Source organism: Falco biarmicus, chromosome 2, assembly GCF_023638135.1.
Source record: "Falco biarmicus isolate bFalBia1 chromosome 2, bFalBia1.pri, whole genome shotgun sequence".
Taxonomy (NCBI): Eukaryota; Metazoa; Chordata; class Aves; order Falconiformes; family Falconidae; genus Falco; species Falco biarmicus.
Window position 1 is genome coordinate 80496851 of NC_079289.1, and position 19754 is coordinate 80516604.

Consider the following 19754-nt stretch of genomic DNA (forward strand, 5'->3'; position numbering starts at 1 on the left):
CCAAGTGAACAGGAAAGTTATAGGATGTTTTGCCAACAACAAAAAAAGGAGGAAAAACTAGGTTCCAGTGCCAACAAATAATTCAGCCGAAAACAACAACAACCTTTCAGCAGCTTGCTGGCTATTCAGTAGCTTTTGGTGCCATTTTTACTAGCCTTATAGGATGGAGATTATATGATCCTATCCAGGTAACACCGTTAAACCAGAAAAAGATACTACAGCCAAACAGCCTTTTCTGTGGCTTAATTATATGGCCTTGATCCAAACTCCACTGAAGTCAACAAGAATCCTTGCCACTGACTTTAAAGACTTTGTATGACTGAATACTCCCAGCAGGGCTTTAATATGAAAAAAGACTGAAGTTTAAGCTGCAAAATACACGATATAATATGTACAGCAGGAAAGCTGCTGACATACTTCCATGGCATAGGCAACTGTAATTGACAGGAAAAAGGAGATTCTGACCTAAAGGGAGAGCTTTAGGGTTTGCATCTTCATTTTCTATTTATGGACTTAAATAATGTTTTGCGATTTACATCAATATACCAGTGCATAACTATAAAATGTACACTGTCAGAGGGCCAAAATGCATGTCTGTGCATCTGGGAGAGGTAGAATACATTGACACCCAGAGCTTGTTTTCTTACTGTGCCAAATATTGACTAGGTTGATTTGAATGGAAACACATCCGTGGGCTTCAGAAGGATAGTGACTTAGCTCATTCTCTGGAAAGGGTTGACACCGTGGAAGAAGCACTATTGCACATTCTGAACTGACTGTTTTGCAGAGTCCTTTTTATAGATGCTTCTTGTTTATAAGCAAAAGTACTTACATTAACATTGCAAAACCAAATAGTTTAATGTTTTTACATTTTAAGGGCACATTAACTTGAAAGAGCAGCCAAGTTTGTTGACTAAAATGATTTACACAACTCTAAGGCCACTAAACAAGTATTTCTCAATGTCTCATCAGCAGCTCAAGGGAAAGCAGAAGCTAAAAATTCCACAGCTCAACAAACAGTTGTGTTTTCCTGCTGTTGATAAGTACATCATGTTTCTTTGCAAATAAAAGACTGTCAGGAGTTGCTTTAAGAAAAAAACCCATAACCAACAAACCAACTAGAAATGAATAATTAAATTACAGGAATAATTTCTAAGTACATACTGTCCTCTTTACCCCCTTACATTTCCCACATATAACTCCACTACGACAGCCCCAGCAACTCATCTGCAATACACCCAGGATTCCCTAATTCTTTCAATCAGCTGCTGGCTGGACAAGAGGTAACCCCTAATGTAGGGGTTTCAATGCAACAGCCCTTTGCTTGGCAGGGACAGGAAAGCCCAGGTGCCAGTAAACTCCATTTACACAGGCTGATCATCCAAGGCGCCCAGGCTGCCTGAGAGATGCTGAATGTCCTCCATCAGCAAATATTTTGATGAGGTGAGCATGTTCAGCATCACACAGACACGGTAAGCACCTCACAGGGGCCAGCCCTAAGAGCACAAGCCTACACATGGCCATGGGGCCTTATGCGTAATTCTAGTTTGCAGATGCACCCCCTGATCTGTCAAGTTGCAATAGGAATAGGTCCCCATCAAAGGTTGTCATTGATTAAGAGCTCAGGATTTCTACACAGCATACCAAAGGGAAGTGTCCAGGCACCTTGAAAAGGAAGCACTATACAGTAGAGATGGTTCCTTAATAAAGCAGGCAACGGAGTGCTAAAAAGAGCAGCTGGAAACTGAACTCAGGAAAACATTATGCTACCAGACATCTAATACTGAAAGCAATCGGTCAAGGGACTCATTAGAAAGGCATATCATGCAATCCCTGTTACTTCGTGCCTTTACATCTAGACTGGCAAAATTTTCATAAGAGACACTGTTCAACCAAAAGCTGTTGTGCTTGATATTAGGAACTGGAAGACAAAAGTCAAAGTTCTCCATTGTAAAAAGGTCAAGCAAAGTGATCACAAAGGATTTAAAAACGTTGAAGACTATGAACGCAATAATTTAAAAGATTTGAAAAGTTTTTATCTCTGTCAAAAATGTGAGAGAAGCAGAATGGGAGAGTGTGCTCTGCAGCTGGACTGCAGGCAGGGAAAATATCAAGAAGCACTAAACTGCTCTGTCTGGTTTGGTAATTTCTATGGCCATTGGTTGCCAAACAACAGACTTCCTCACTGATGGGTTGGCTCCAGCAGGCCTAGTGAAGCATGAACATGGCCAGCTTTCACAGCTACAGAAAAAGATGAGAACCAGTTTTTTATGTCATCCAGTCATATAAAACATAAATATGTCCTAGTGTAGGCATGCAAAGCATTTGCCTTACTTCCTCTGCTGTTGCAGTAAAAATGGTCAAACTGCTGAACGTCACATTTGAGGCATACATCTTCTATCATATACAGCCTGTCTTTTCTCTTGGTTTTCCTTCTTTTCTCTGTAAGGTAGCAAGAAAGCTTCACCATAAGTAGACAGACATCTTGCTGACTTGATTCTCACTCAGGTCCTTACCATGCATACTTACTACACTATTCTGCCATAAGACGATGGTTGCTCTTTTGCCTGTGATATGATCATTTGCAAGAAATTGCCTTACATGGAGCAGACAATGAGCCTGTTACCTAGAAAAGTTTTCTGATAATTACGTTCTTTCACCCAGAGCCAAAATGATATAACATCTGTGCTCGCTGTCTGAGACCCGTTTTTCCTGAGCATTTGGTGAACGTTGCAAGACAGAGTGGGAAAACACCACTTTGAGTAACATTGGCAGTATCTCCATGGTGCAGGGAGAAGTCCATGAGCTGAACTCTTTACATAAACACCAATAGGGAATAAGTCAGTACTCTCAAAATTGGTATGTCACCTTATTTCAACATCAAACTAAAGCTTGATGTGAAAGTTCAGTCAGAGCTGATTACACTGATTTATAGTGTTTATTTAACTTAAGAGACAGCATGATAGTAAAATATCTCAGATATCTTTTTAATCTGGATAGTTTATACCCAAAATTACATTTAACTGTTGGAGGATGGGAAGGACAGAGAGTCACAATTTGGACTTGGTTTTATTGAGTGCATTGGGTACTGCCTCTTGGAAGCCAGTCCTGGGGAACAAGACCTAGAGAGTGGCTCCAGATCGGGGATGAACTCTGGCCTTGGAGGCCTTAGGAGAGGAGCAGAGAGGGAAAACACATCTGTACAGAAGGGCAAAGGCACTTGGGATTTCCCCCCCAAATGTATGCTACAGGGCAAGAGGCTCAAATGAGAAAGGCACAGGCCAAACTTGGCACATGAGACAGCTCGACTGAGCCTGCCTCCCCGGGAGGAGGCGGGAATCACTCCACAGGCGACACACACTGCCTGCACTGCTCAGCTTCCTCTCCTGCTCCCTCACTCCGTGCCGAAGGGCACCTTGCATCTCCTCTGCAAGGGATACAGCCCAAAACCCAGAGGCCAAGCTTCAAAACTGAGAACACGTCCTTTACTGCAGGCTGTGAAACGAGGTCCTGCCACCGCAGCTGGCAGAACTGACCCCTGCTTCCAGGGAGGCTGCTGAGGGGCTGGCTGGGCATGGGGGGCACAGAACACACCCAGGGCATTCAGCATCTGGGTATTGAGACACACACAGCCCCTGAGGTACATGTTGCTGTTATTTTGGATTCATTAATGACTGGGGTGAAAGCTGCTTCTGTAAGAATTATATCCAAATCATTTTCAGTTCGGGGGGCAGCAAACGAAATCTCAACAATTTGCAAATTTCCCCTCTGGGACACAGCTATGCATTGGGATTTTTAAATATAAATTTCCATATTATCTATAATATAAACATATATTTACACACATTATTTATACATACAGAAAACTCAAAAGATGTTTAAAAAAGACATTTAAGTGCAGTAGAAAGTTCTCCCACTTCCCTTCAGGCAGGGCACCGAAATGCCTCTTATGGCCAGATGGTATTCCCTGCCTTTCTCCGCAGATGTCTCGACAAAGCAGTGGAGGTTTGTGCTTGCTCAAGAGCTGGAGCCCCTCGGGAACTGCCAAGGAACTCCTCATGTAGGCTTAGCAGGGGATGGACCTGCCATGGGTGAAACCGGGTGAAGCAAGGCCAGATGACCCCCGAGGCAGGAGTGCTCCTGTGTTTTGCACAAAAAAAGTGAGGCTGTTACTCAGAGGGTGCTGCAGCTGAAGCACTTGGGTGCAGTATCAGGGTTGTCACGTCTCAAAACTGCCACGGGTCCCGACACAGATCTGCTGTGGGGGGCACAGGCACAATGGTACGCTTGGACCAAACCCACATCCACCCACCACTGCCACGTCGAATGGTTCGGTTCATTGGGATGGTGACAAGACCTAGGGAGGCCTGAGGCTCTGCTTTATCTGTTTGCTTGGTCTTAGCCATAGCCAAGTTCTCCTCCAGGACACCGTGACCAATATCTTGTCTAATGGCTCTCCCTGAAAAGCCAGGATTTTCTGCATCCTGAAAACAGCCCTTGCCAGACAGTCTAGGAGGCAGACCCGAGTGATTCAGAGAGCAAATGCCAGAAAGGGGATGATTTCACGACAGTATTGAAAACACATTCGACAGATAAGCCTAACAGCAGGGACCCTGTCTGCAGGCTGACTCCCAGCAATCAGCCACTACTGTAGCTCCTGTCATTCAACTGCACTGCTGCAAATGCGTGAATAAATAAATACTCTCCCATAGCATTTGTGCAATAAGCAGAATATTAGCATGTGGCTCTTGAGACGACCTTTATCAAAGGAAGCAGCATTTTTACTGGATAAACTTATCTAAAAATAAATGATTATCACTCATGTATACATAGAAATACCAAGGGCAAGATATGACTTTCTATAATGTGAAATGACTCATTTTCCCCCTGAAGTTTTAGTGAGTGTCAAAGATATGTACTTCTAAGAGTGAATCACTCCAAATGGCCACTGGGTAACTGGCTGAGTTTGAACTAATCTTGGGGAGGAAAGCTGACGTAAGGGCCAAGGGCCGTGGTACTTGGAATGCATTGGCTATTTGCAGGGCAAGGATGGCAGACATCAGCACTCAGTTGTCACTAGTAAATCTCAGATTGCTTTGACAGGTGGCAGATCGTGAGACGTGAATGGCTGCAGCTTCCAGGGGAACACTTCTTTTCATGGAAAGTGGGACGAGGCCAAGGGAACAGCCCGTATTTCTTCTTTATATGTATGTGCATGCATGCACACACAAATGCATACAGAGCTGTAAAAAACAAAGCACCTCTTTTATGGATCTGTAAACTAACTTGAGCCCTCATTTATACTTGTTAGCTCAACCCCAAAGTAAAAGCTCAAGCATATCTGGATTGCCAGCCTCCAGAACAAGCCCAGAAAAGTTCTGGTGAGTTATCAACAAACTTCGTAGGCATGAGAGAATTCAACAGCTCTGCAGATATTCACAGGGGAGCGTGGAGCCTCCTCTCGCTGGGTGCAAACCTCTCCTGGGACAATCAGTGACCACAGTATGATGCCTGACATGGTGGTTTTTTCAGTTATCCCAGTGAGGTTTGTTCTCTGTGTCATTTCCAGGTGTCCATGTCAGCATGGTCACTGATCAACACCCCAGGAGACTGCACAAGTCCTGGGGAGGGTGGCACCACCTGCCTTCCTGGATGCAGCCAGTCTGGCCAGCATATTAGTTGTGACAGCACCAGGGGAAGAGCTTTCTTCTCTCTTCCCAGTGGCATAGATGGAAATTGAGGGTGGCAGGACTGAGCAGGCATGGCTACAGTGTGCTAATTGGGAACACAACAAATTCCTGACTCAGGAGTGCCTCCCCCCGGGACACAGGCATTACATGTACATAAATATCAGCCTCATATTGGAGACATGTCCCAAGGAGGGAAGTGAAAGAAGCAAGCCATGACTTTACAGAATAGCTCACAGCTTTTTGCTTTTCTTTTTTTTTTTTTTTCCCCCCCCACTTTTAAACAGTGATTAGAGCAGCCTGGCTGCTGAGGAGGGAAGGAGCCCCAGAAAGCTCTGTCCTTCAGAGGGACTTGGCAGCCTTCGTAAGCAATGTAAGTATAACTGTACTTGGCGATAACACATGCCAGCCATGCAACATGCCACACAGTTCAAATGGGCTGAAGCAACAATGCACTGATGCCTCAGAAAGAGCTGCACATGCAAACTCATATTCTACCATCCACTATGTATAGCCCCCAGCATACAGCCCACTGCCTGATGTGTGTGCAGGTTCGTTACACTCAAGTGAACTCAGTTGCTGAACCAGGGTCCCGCACAGGCTTTACACCTTGCTAAGGGACTGGCTGTCTTTTATTTTCCACTCCCAGAGGGAGAAGTCAACACAACTTGCCCTGCATTTTATAAAGAAGTTCATGAAAACTAGTTATACTGGGGTGCAAGTTCTGCTGTGGGCTATAAGAAAAAAATGAAAATCAAACCAAACCAATTCAAGACAAACTTGTGAAAAAATGCTTCCTCAGAGGACAGAACTGTTAGGCAACAGGTCTTTCAAATAACAGGATAAACCTCTTTTGACTAACACAGTCTGCCAGAAAGGATGAAATCCTTCCAGGATTTTGAAAATGAGAGGGAAATACAGATATTTCCAGTACTGCCACAGAGCTTTTGTGTGACCTTGGAACAGTGGTTTAACCCCTGCTTTGAACCATAATTTCTCCCTTCCTCCAAAGGCAGAGAGATGACAGGAACACCTGCAGTTCCTCCCACTCTATAAGGGCAACGGTAAGTCTTAACACACTGGACAGGTAGGGATTTTAAGCACATGAATTATTTGCTGTAAACATGCTTTTCCACTTTGCAAATTATTCACATACCTACTTGGATGGCTATAAATTTGTTCATGGTTATTAAACAAGAGGGGGATGCAGCTGTACTTTATCTTGTATGCAAACTCTTTGTACAACAAGGATGGAGTCAGCCCTTGTCCTGCTGCAAGAGCTGTGCAGCTGCACAGCCTCAGCCAGCTGCTGCTAGGGGCGGGAAAAGGGTTGGGATCTCTTAGGCCAGGCTTACACACCTCACACAGGAGTGAAACAGAAGTGCAAACCACCCTTTTCTTTTTTTCTTTTTTTCTTTTTATTTTTTTTCTTTTTTTCTTTTTTCTTTTTTTCTTTTTTTATTTTTTTCTTTTTTTCTTTTTTTTTTTGCTTCCATGGAGTTATTCAGTTGCACTTCCCAGTTCCATGGCACCTGATAGCCAAAGTCACGAAGAAATGCCAAAGTAACCCAATAAACCCTTCCAAATATTGATATATTTGCATGTTACCTTCTTGAGAACAGTCTCAAAAAAACATACAAACTCCTCAAGTAAGTGGAGTCCTCAATAGGTAGTAACTCATGGTTTGTAACGAAATCAAGCTTTCTGTGTCCTTTTTGGAAGGATTTAAACAGCTCTGCTCTTACAGTGATGCAACTTATCTAGAGGGAAAGATACTGTATAAAAACACACATGAGCTGGTTTCAAATCTCACTGCACCTGGGCTCTCCTCTGTGATTTCTGACAAACCAGGTAAGCATTAACTACGGTATCCATTTTCCACCAGAGGATATTCAAAGGACTGTTACACCAATGACTAAGAAGAGCTCATAAACTACACAGACGAGATCTATAACCATTTGCACAGGTGAGGCAGCAGACTTCAACATAACATGCTTATTTAACAGAGTCAGGTTTTTTCTCATGTAAAAGGCAATAGTTGATACCTGAAGAAGAGATTCTTGCATGAAAAAAATTGTTATGTGTATTCCATTTTCAGTGCCTGAGATTCTCCTTCAGAGAATAATTAAGTATTCAATATATGGTCTAAAACAGCCAGGAAAGAGATTGAAAACACAGAAAATTGAAAGGAAATTATTTCAAACTGGAGTGCTCTGACTCTGAAAACTAAGTTATAAATGCTTTTGAGAACCTGCATTTATTACTTGCAATAAATAACTTTTCTTCCAAACATGCCTTTGTGTGAGAGACAGATTAGCAGTGCAAGTGGAGCATATTTCTGCTGTGCAGAAGTTACTTATTTTAGAATAATGGACGTCACAAATTGGCCCTGCATAGCAACACTCATTGGAAAAAGATCACAGTTCCACTTAACACAAAAGTGCAATCTTGAAGGCCATTGAAACTGAAGTCTCTTCACAGGGCAAACACTGAAGTAGCTCCTCATTTGCGTAAAGCCAGACAATTGCTCCACTTCCATACACAAAAAATTGCTTAGATATCTGCTATGCATGGGGAAAGGCTCATTAATCACATTACAGCAAGTGAACATCCCAAGGTTAAATCCTCCTGCTATGGAGTACTTCAGTGTTTTATAAAGTCATCTGAATGGGATTTATATCTGCAAATCTTCACCGTGCAGTGAAGATACGGAGCTTACCTTTAAACTCAAGGCACTTCTTCTTCCCTCTAAGAAAAGCACCATTCTGAAAAACAAATTTAGATACATACAGTTTGATTCTCCACTACATTAAGCCTGTTTTACAGCTGTGTCACTGCAGTGAAAATTAATGGAATGGCACTGGTGAATAAAAACAACGTAATGACAACTAACTAGCCCAGGCTTTTTAAGAGGCTGTTCATGTAGCCGTTCCCTCAGGTTTTCAAGTTCATTTTGCTAGCTGCTATGTGGGAGGAGGATGTAGGAAAAGAAGACTGTGAGATGGCAAACCTTTCCACCCTTGTTTGCTTGTTTTGTGGCATTCCTGTCTTTCTGCCTTTGCATCATAACTCTGCTTTCCTTCAAGGAAAAGAAAACAATGAGACCTAGGTTTATCCACACTAAGGAGCTGCCTTTCCTTTGAGCTTTTTCTGTGAGAAGCAATTACACCTGAATTTGTTCCAGTGCTTCTTACTGCCTGGGAGGATGGCTGGGAGCACGGGCTGCAAGCCAGCGTAGCTCTAAATGGGACCAAGGGAACGGTGCTGATTTACACCCACAGGGGTTCTGTCTCATGAGGTCTGCTATCAGGCATGTTATTTCACTTCTGGAGTCTCCACTGGCAGCCACAAAGTTTCCCGTCAGAAGCCGGCCAAAACTGCTCAAGATCTTGCAGACTACTTCAAAGTCACCTTGAAAGCGCTTGTGAGCAAAAAGAGGGCAGCTCCTCTGCTTGTCACCGATCACATGCATCCTTCCCAGTGACCACTGTCTCCCACCCAGCCCACATCAGCTCTCGCCACACTCCTCCAGGATGCCTTGCATGGGGCCGAATCCAGCCTCACCACTCCGTCCCAGACAGAGCCAGCTGATAAGGCACGTGTGCTGGGGTTTCTCTTCATTCATCATACCAAAAGCTGCCCTTCATGGCTGGGGTCCAGACACAGGAAGTCTGAGTTGGTGTTTCAATTTGCTACAGACTCCCTGCATGACATTAGGGAAGACAGTTGAGCCCTCTCTGTCCCAATTGCCTGTCTCCGATGCCAACACCACAGCTTCTCCTCTCATCCACCCTCTGACCTCTGCATCAGCTTTTGGGGACAGAGGTTTTTTTACATGGTCCCCCCCGGCCCCAGACCTGCTCCATCCCACTTCACTGCATGAAATTCCATTCAGAGCTTAAAAAGTAAAGCTGGGTTGGATACCCGTGCCTGCGTTCTCTTTCTCAGAGCAGACGCTTTTCCAGAGTTGGGACATAATGAGGCCAAGTGGCCGGAGAGCAGGCTGGGTGCTGGGACTCTGCTCAGTGTCAACAAGCCTAGCTGCTGGCTGCAGAGGAGGTTGGCGCAAGACAGCTGGCAGCAAAGAATAATCCAAGTCAGGGGAGCAGTGGAGCAAAAGAAGGTGTGTATGAGCACAAACTTGCTTAAAAGAGGGGGGGGCTACACCTGGGGCCATGACTCTGGAGAACTGAGAAGGGAAAGGAGATAGGACAACTGAGCAAAATCCTGGGGAAGAGTCAAGAGCCATGGAGGCACAGAGCAGCACAACACACCAGCTTGAATTTTTCACACCTCTCTGATTTAGCCAAGAAATGTTATTCCTCTTAAGCACTTTGTGTCACATGGCTGCAGTGCTCTTTCACCCAGGACAAAGTGCTCTAAACTCAGATTTGCCACCTCCCTGGACACATGGCCCCACAGCTGAGGCTGTGTCCATGCTGGCGACAGCCCTGGGGAAGGGGGAGCAAGGGATCGCTGTGCAGCAGGGTGGCTCTTTGATCACATCTCCAATAGGCGCTGCTTCAGCTGCAATGTATATGTGTAACTGGCAGAGCTACATCGCCCTTCATTAGATAAACAACTGATTCAAAGGCCACACAGCTGTCATATCACCCGTCCCATTCCTGGGGTCAGACTGTTTTAATTTTAGCAGCCCCGCATACCTTCAGGGCTACTTACAAGGTTAGAAATGGGAGGTTTCCAAGTGAAAGCCATGGGTAGCCAGACCCACCCAGAGCTTCTTTATTCTGGAAGTGACGTAGCTAGCTGGACACCAGCAACTGGAAGACACAGGCAGCTCCATGAGGTGGCTACAAGTCATCTGCCTGGGGTTTCTGATTTGATTTCCCTTTTTCCGGAGGTGAAAGTGCCATGACTTCCAGTAAAATGACAGAGCACAAAGATGAATTACAGGGATGCAGCCAGTGACAGAGTAATGAATGAGGTAGGGAGGAAACTCTGCCTGGAGGTCCCTTCTGCTAATCTGCAGCTGTATGACTTACTCTAGATAACATGCACACACTGTCCGCTGACAACAAGGTGGGCTTGAGATTTTCTGCAATGTCCAGCAAAGTGTGAGGTTCAGCACTAGTTTGTGGGGATGTGGGGCCAGGTAAAGGAATGAGGTAAGTGACATATCAGAAATAAAACAAGGTAAAAAGTTAGCTTTGTCACTGATGTAGCCAGAAGGAAACACGGGTAAACACAGCTCACCTATTTCTAATTCAGACGCTTCCCTCCTTCATGTATGAGGAAGCAGCCAGACAAGTGAGTTTACCCACCTCTTTCCTTACCAGCTCCCACCAAGCCACACTGTATTATAGTTAGTTGAACAGCCAGCTCTAGCACTGTCCTTTAAAGCACTATAGAATCCTTTGTAACCCCCCTGTAAATAAAAGAGCCTTCTGCCCGAAGGACAGGCAGCTGGAGACACCCAGCTATGCCCATCACAGTGTACCAAACATGCCCAGGTCTGTCCTCTGGCACTAAGGCCAGCCCGCATGAAACGCTGCACTTCCAGGCTATTGAACTTTCTTATCTGCCAAAACAGGGCAGTTTCATCTGAAATGTCTACCAAGAAAGGTCTCCAGGCCCTGCTGGCTTCCAACCCATGCCTGGGAAACATCTGAAGGACCGGACCACAGACCTGCTTCAAACATCCTCACAATTTAACAGTATAGATGACTCAGTCTTAATGTCTGGGAACTGCCCTGGCACTACTTAATTAAGTAGCAGAGAAGTAGCTTGAGGTGCTGAAGTACTGGAACTCCAGCTAAAACCAGGGGACGGTTTCAGGCAGCCACTGGCAGCTAACCCTTCAGTGGTCCAAGCTGAGCACCAGCATGGGCAGCAACAAGAACAAAGCAGCTTTCTACACCCTCTTTGTTGTGATTTACTCACTCGAGTAACAGAAGATGTATCAACATCACTGCCCCAGAGCATGTCTTGGATGTCTCTTACCTCCTACCAGAGAATGATGTGGGAGTGAAACATCCTTTCTCTCATCCCCACTGGACCTAACTCCCACACAAAGGAAACTTGAGAGCACAAGCTGAGCTAGACCAGTGTCACAGCTTGTGGAAAATGTAGGTGAAGCTGCAGCAATCCCGAAGAAGAACTGGGAAACGTCCTAAGAGCTCTACTTCTCAGCCTTTTGCTCCAGCTTTCTGGACAGTCATCTTCTGTGGCTAGGTTATGGAATCAACCCTCAGCTTAATTGCACAAATGACAGCATGCAACTTGCTAATTAATGACAGACATGTCAATCTGCTTGCATGGAGCTGCACACATACCATGCATTTTTAACATTGCTTACTAAACAGTGATGATGAAATGTGATAAAGAATGCCAAATGTTTAGCACTGATACAATGCCCAGACAGGTTTGAGTGCCTTTGGCAGACAGGAGAGGGTGAGCTCCTTTTCTTTGCCACCACAATAACCCGGCGGTCTCACTAGAATCGTATCTGCAAGATCTCAGAACTAAGCAGGATGTCCTGTTCATAAATCAAATCCCAGCAGACCTCTCCCTTGACAGGCTTTTCCCTTCCTGGACTGGACTTTCTGGAAACTTAACGTTTAAGATTCTAATCCTGCAAACATTTGTACACATTTTCCTACCTAGAGGCACCATTATTGAAGTTAAATCTATGCACGAATGTTGACAGGACGGGCCCGTGCTTAGGAAGAGATTTTGTAATGTTCCTTTTCAACAAGTTACCTATTTCTAAACAAGTATCTGTATTTTTCCACAAGACCTCAGAACTCTGGAGCAAAAAGAGAACTGTATACACCCACCGAGTGACATTATAATCAGTTGTCTTAGCAGCCTTGCCCTACACCAGATTTGGGATGTGCCCTATGGAGTACCTCAGATATTGCTCAAGTCTGTTGCACTTCCCTCCCTATTATTTAGGCAATAATAGCTGATGGGGAGGGTATTTCCTGAGAGTCATCTGGAGAAAATGAGGTCTCTGCCTTAGGCCCGTAATTCAGCAAGGAATGTACCGCCAGGAAGTCAGTCCCACCCTGTCCCCCTGTGCTGGGCCCATCGCTGTTACAGCAAGCTGGGAAGTGGCTGCTTGGTTTGGGGTTTTCAGGTGTAAAAAATCCATCAGACCTACATTTGTGTTTTATTCAGTGACCTGCTTCCCAGATTTCCAGGGAGACTGGTGATTTTGGAGACACAGAAGGCTGCTCCATTTCCAAAGGGAAATTTTGCCCCAAAGGATCAATGAATCGTGGGGTGCCAGGCTGCAAAAAGGGAGATATACAATAGACAGTATATGCGATAGACAATATATGCAATATACAATAGACAAGATACACAATCAATATATGATTGCTGTCACGTGTCATGTATTGATTGCTACGGCCTTCAAAGGACACACAGGAAGGCTTCACAAGCAGCAGGGGACTCCACTCTGCATTTGAAAAATCTCTTCTTTATATATGGGCAAATTTACTGATCCAGCTACACACCTGGAGCCACAGCTCTGAGCCATTAGCTGCCATCCATAAGCTGGGCTTATGGCTGCACTGAATTCCCGGAAAGCTGCACAGCAATCAGAGCACACAGAAGAATCTGCACAACTATTTTATACCAGCATTTCTTTAAACTGATGTGTTCTTTGCTTTTCATAGAACCGTTTCTTGCTTAAAATTGTTACGACAGCAGGGCTCATTCTTCTCAGCAGTTTTATATATATATATATATATGCACACATACACATTAATATAGTTATATAGGTATACATATTCTTTTTTCCTAACAGAGAAATAAAAATATAAAAACCGCAGGGATTTTAAAAACCTTGTATTCAAACCTGGAAAAATGCCAGTAGTGGATGTGCTGGGGAGAGTTTCGTTAGCTTTATTAATGCGAACTGTGAGAAAATATTTTTTCAGATCTGTACCTCTACTACTACAAAGACTAGCACAGCTCCGGCAGCCTGCAGAACTCATTGCCACAAGACAACAACGTGTTCACAGGCTGGGTAGGATTGATGTAGAGTATTGGAGCCACAGGGTATTCTCCGGAGTTACTTGCTGCTGCTGCAAATCAGCACACTTCTACCTTTACCAGAGTGCTGTTGCCATCAGCTGAGGTTTTAACTGCAAAGGTTCCTGTGGACATAATAACACCAGGACTAACAGGCTATGGTTTCGCAATCAAAGCCATCAGCAGCATCACCGGCTCAGGCAATTAACACTGCCCTCCTTTCTTGCCCTCTCTTAATCCCCTCAACACTACCTAGCACCGTTGTCTGTGGGGCCATGTTTTGAAATGGCATAGGGGACTGGATCCAGCAGAAAAGTAATTAAAACAAAAACACAACAAAGAGTCTTTGGGTTTTGACTTAGCTCAGGTGTCCCACCTGCTTGACAGTGCTGGCCAAAAGCAGGTGGGCAGCCCAACAGAAGGCAGGTGAGCCCCAGCATGAGGCAGAGGTGCAGAGCTGATGGCATCCACCGCTGAAGCCAGCAGTGCTGCCAAAGATGCGACTGTGCAAAAGCACAGCCTGGCTGAGCTCCCCCTGGCTCTCCATGAACAGGGCAACTACATACGATGCCTCTCCTGAATGCCCTTCCAGCCTACAACCACCTGTGTTTCAGGGATTTCCAGCGCCAGCTGCAGTGTCTATAACCCTTCCGGTGACACTCAGTCGATTTTCCCCCCCAAACTCGGAGCTGCTCCACCACCAGGCCACGGGATGGGATCACCCTGCCATGTGATGGAGGAGGGCCCAGGTATGGAGCATGTGTCTCCTGGCAGCACCCAACAAGGCCCTGCTGAGGGCAACACAGCACGGACCATGGGTCAGGCTGACCCCTCACATCGGGGGTGATGGTAGGGGTTGTTATGGGGCAGGAGTGACACCACAGTGCCTTCTCCTGCCAGAGCATGAGGCAGTGGCCAAGGAACGTCTGGCAAAGGGCAAGGGGCCAGCTCTTGCTTCAGAGTACAGATCAGAGGAAACAGTGGGGCTCAAGAACTGTCCCATCCCTCTCCTCCTCCTATGAAACATACCTATTCCCCAATCTTTCAGCAATTTTTTTGAGAGCATCTGGTGGTGTTCCCTGCTGGAGATGGGATTCTGGATTATTAGTTGTGATTTTGCCCAATATAGCTGCCGCTGCCTTTGCACAGTCCCTGCCACAGTGGTAACAACCTGCCTGCGGAAGACACAGTCCTTGCTGTTTTTTTAGTGCTGATCAACTACACATTTTGGGCAGGAATGTCTGGATTACTGCTGATGTGAGTTATGGCAGAGTGTCAGGCCATTAAGCACCCAGAAGGTTTCGACATCTTGCACCTGCCACTTGGACAGCAAATCCTGGCATTTCATATTTCCACCAGACAAAATTTTAAGCCCTTTACAGAAGCTGAATTTGCAAAGACACCAAATCCTCTAGCATAACAAAACTGGCATCATTTCTACATTCGTTTTAGTTTGTCTCTCTTTATTTGAAATTGCATCTACACCCTAGCGTGGCTGAAACTCTGGATGTACAAATCAATTGAAACTGAGTCACCAGGCTTGATAAAAGCAAACAGACGTCATCATGATGGGAGTGAAGTCCCACTTCAGGCCTCTACTGCCCTGCTGGGTTACAAGATCAATTAAAGGAATGTATAAAAGTGTAATGAATGAAGTAACCATTAAACACGTTGCTAATATTTAAAGAAACCTGGCCAAAAAGAAAAACTAGCTAGCAGACTAATGTTTACATTGTAAAATAGAAATTTAAAGTGTTAACTTTCTCCAGCATGAACAAATAAATATATTAAGCAAGCAAAAAATATGCACGTACTTTCAGCAAACACTGACATCTTCTTACATTGTGGAAATTCTTGTCATGCTTAACCCAAGTGTGACACAATGCCTTGTAATAATTGCCCATTACTGAAGCTTATCTGGGTTTGCAGATAGCTTGGTGTTCTTGTAGCATATAAAGAAATGTGTATTTCTCTCCATTTATTTTGGACACCAAGCGTTTTTAATCCACCCGCCACTGTAGGAGGCCCAACTGCCTGTATACTCAGCATAAACCAAGAAACACTTGGGTGCTTTGAATGGCTCACTTGGGGCTACAGTCAGTCTCTGGAGAGCTGACTAATCTGTCAGCTCAGATGCCTGAAGTAGGACAGGGTGAATATTTACTAAATCTCCATCTCAGAAGCTGAGGGTCTGGTCTCCCACTTACAGTTTACCAAAGGGAAAGCCACTGTGAGTGACTTCCCACAAATCTTCCAAAAATCACTCAAGAGAGAAGTCAGGTTTCTTTTAAATCTGTGAATCTGTGCTGCCCACAAGCAGATGCTCCAGTACTTCTGGAGAGTGTATCCTGCGCTGAGAATGGGGAGAGGAAGGGTAGATGGTGACAGAGAGGACAAAGCCTCTTCTCTGGGGAACTGGAACACAATATCATGACCTGCTTGCACACACGCGGGGAAAAGCAGAAGAGGTCTTAAGACCACCTTCGTGGACCATTAGGAGTGTGTCAGTGCCCCCATCTGCTTTCATGGTGGGGACACCCTACCTAGTTGGAATGGACCAATATGGGCCACAGGAGAAGGTTTTACTGACAAAATCAGGCCGTGCACTGAAGTTGTGGTGACATCAGTATTCTGATCTTCAGAGATCCTCTTCAAGGGCAGCTGGAAGACCACCTAAAGGGAAGCCTTTTTCTAGCCTAAATAAAAATGTATCAGTGACCACAAAATACTCAGGGCAAAACGTCAGGCAGATGCTGATGTTCCAGCAGCAGTTGGGCTGGGTGGCCTCTCCCCATCACACCACATAGCAAATGCACCCTGCAAGGCAGAGCTGCTGTGGGGACACAGGAGGGCAAGGGGCTTACAGACTCCTCACATTCCTCTTGTTCCCCCAGTCTAATCCCTAGCAAAGTGAGTATCTATGTGCATTTTTACTGATTTTCCCATCCTAATGCCCATTTGTTCAGGCTTGCCTCCACAAGCAAAACCACTGGCAAACCTGGAAGTCAGTTTGAAGTGTAATTATTGAGGAAACAGACCTGATTCAAGTGATAAAGGTTGTGCCTGTTTCTGCTTTTTTTCATTCAGGAAGCATTTGCATCAGGTCACGCTAGTGGGCCTCTGTCTTTTCTACTGATACGGAGAAGGGATAACACTTCCCACTCACCCCAATTCCTTTTATTGGGAATAGCAGCTAAAAAGTATTATTTACCCTCAGAGCAAAAAACACAGTTATCAAATCTCAGCAGCAGAACCTGAAGTCCTTCAGTTATGCCTTGAGCACTGGTCTGTAGTCTGAGAATTTAAGGATTGTTGAAGAAGTCAAACAACAGATGCATGGGGAGCAATGAGGAGATGGGGAACAAAGCAGAGAAGATAAAAAACTATGTTATACTCTTTCGACTTCCATCAGATCCACATTTTCAAGCCACAGAATGTAATCTTCATGCTGTCTCTAGACGTAAGTGTAAGTGCTCTTCAGGAGCTACTTTCGGTGTTAAACAAATATGACATTTACAGATTGTTTTCTCTCAGTATTTATTTGTTATGTCCTGAGCTAATGACCTTAAAAATTGCTCTCTCTGATGGCATTAGTGCGAGACAATTTCCAAAAAGCATGAAATTGCAATAAACTGTCAAGTTTGCACAGGTGCATTAGAGATTAAGAGATCAGCCACAGAGCCATTAAGATCTATGGCAAAATGCCCAATGGGATCAAGATCAAACCTTCAGAGTGTTTTTTAAAATGTCATCATTAGTAAAGAGATGCCTTGCCTGGCAATCCCAGGAGGTCAACATAATGTTGGATTTTAACCATAGCCTTCTGCAGTACTCCTCTGAGATGACAGCTGCTGGAATTTCCTATTTATCTCAAAATAGATGAAGCAAATATTAATTCTGCTGGAGCAAAGATCAGTGGAACATCCCCACTGAGATGCTGGTATATACTATGGAAGCCGTCAAATTCCTCCTAACCTGCAGGAAGAGGGCATCTTACAGGTGCAAGAAGCCCACATGCACTCACTGGACAGGGATGTATTTTTACCTACTACAAAAAACTCCAAGGGGGCAGCTCTTGTGAAAGGTCACACTGGCCATCAAAAGGTGGTTTTATGATCAGTAACCGTTTTCTCTGCAGTCACGTGAGTTTCATTCTTACCTCACTACCTTTCCACACAGAAGGACTCTGGCCTGGGAAACTTCTTCTAGCTGGTGAGGCCAAGGCCAAAGGTTATGTCCTGAGCTGCCTGGCTGCACAGAGGAGGTGAGGGAAGAAATCAGTGTTGAAAATCTCCCACTGCTTTCCCTGATCTCTTCCTGGAAGGACATACAGGCTTCCTTTTAACTGCCTGGGAAAGAGCTCTAGAGCATCTCAGCCCAATGAGCCAAGAGATACGCTCTAGGCATACACGGGCAAATGCAGAAACCCGTGCTGCAGGAACGCAGGTGGAGATCTGCTTAGCAGTGCTCACACATGGGGTTGACTCCGCATACATGACAGGTAAGGAGGAGAGCATTGGTAATGGCTTGGGATGCTTTCAGTGCTTCTCATCTGAAAAATGACATCACCAATGCTGAGGTTACATTTTGCTTCAGTTCTCTATTGGCAAACTCCCATTTCTGTCCTTTTGTACTGTTGCTTTTGCTCCATATTGTAAGTCTTACCCCACAAAGGAAAACAAAGAGAGAAAGAATAAAAACTAGTTCAACTTTTTTATTGAGACTTTCCGTATTGCTTTTCTCAAGAGAAAACCTGGGATGTTCACGGAAACCCATACCCTGTATTGTACTACTGAGCACATACTTCCAGTTAGTTCTTCAAATACTTTTGTAAGATAGCAAAGTCAAGCAGGAGTTGGGAGATTACTAGATCTGAGTGAACACATGCTTAGCAAGCTGAGTCACCCCTGAATCCAGCCAGCCGCCTGCAGACAGCTCCTCTGCTGCTCAACTGCAAATTAGTTCTGGCCTTGAGCAGAAAATCTGTTAAACAATATGCAATAGGAGCTGATGTTGTCCTTGTCCCCTGCCACCAGGGTGCTGGCACCTGAAGTCCTGCAGTTGATAGCACTATCTGCGTGATACTGAAAGGGTTTTCTGCATGCTCATTCGCACAAGTCCAAATCAGAAAAGTATCAGATGTAGCACTGCTGACAAGAGACAGCTGCATCCCAGCCACTACAGCAGTTTTCAGCCTTTTTCCATACAAAGGCCCATATGCATTTTCTAGTGCTTAATGCCCAGGAGAGGAAAGAGGGCTGAAAGGAAGATGCCTATCTTTGTGGAAAGGAGTAGAAAGAGCAAGAAATCGAAAGATTCCCATCGTCAGTCACAGACACCTACGAGACCTTCTGCCCTGTCCCTGTTGCATCCTTGGCCTTGACTGCTATTCTGAATTCAAGGACAGTGAGATTTTCAAAGCAAAAAAAGCATCCCCTGCAGGGCAGAGGAAGGAAGGGAACCACAGCGAGCTCTTGGGAGAGGGTCAGGATAAACAGAAAGTCACGGCACCTACCTGTCTGTTTTCCTTCCTCTCTCTGCAGGTTGTGGCCATGGAGCTGACAGAAGGAGGCACCCTGCTGCAGCTGGGCAGCTCCTGGTGCCCTGGCTCGGTCACTCAAAGCGGGCCAGGTAACTTTATGCAGCACCGGGTCACTGCTGCTGCTGTTTTTCCTTCTCAGTTCTGCTCTATCCCCTGCAGCAATCCCACGCTCATTGCTGATGCAGAGAAGCTGAAATATCAGCCTGCTTGGTTAAGACAGGATTTGCAGCCCCTTTGGGATAGCATCACTGCAGCTACCCTGCTGTCAGCTTATTAGATACATCGTCCGAAGCTACCAGCAGGCTCAGCGGCATGCGGAGCTTGCTCTAAGACCTTGTGAAATGAAGGAAGGAATTTTTTGAGACCTGACAGAGAGACGAGGGCTGCAGGGGCAGCGCTAACACATGCTGTACTTGGCTGAAGGTCTGGGAGATGTGCTGATCCACAGCCAGAATGATGCCATAGACCCAACCAACTTCTCCAGGTTCCCACCAGCAGCGGGAACAAAACAAATGGGACATTTT

At 45.2% G+C, this 19754-nt stretch overlaps 1 protein-coding gene across 1 annotated transcript in view; it reads right to left on the minus strand.

The window, feature by feature from the left end:
* The window catches only part of HSF2BP (heat shock transcription factor 2 binding protein), an 85243-nt gene that overhangs the window by 21484 nt on the left and 44005 nt on the right, over positions 1-19754 (minus strand). Inside the window, exon 8 of the mRNA XM_056327450.1 lies at positions 8407-8452. Within this exon, the coding sequence (XP_056183425.1) occupies positions 8436-8452 (17 nt within the window). The 3' untranslated portion in view covers positions 8407-8435. The remainder of the gene's footprint in view (positions 1-8406; positions 8453-19754) is intronic.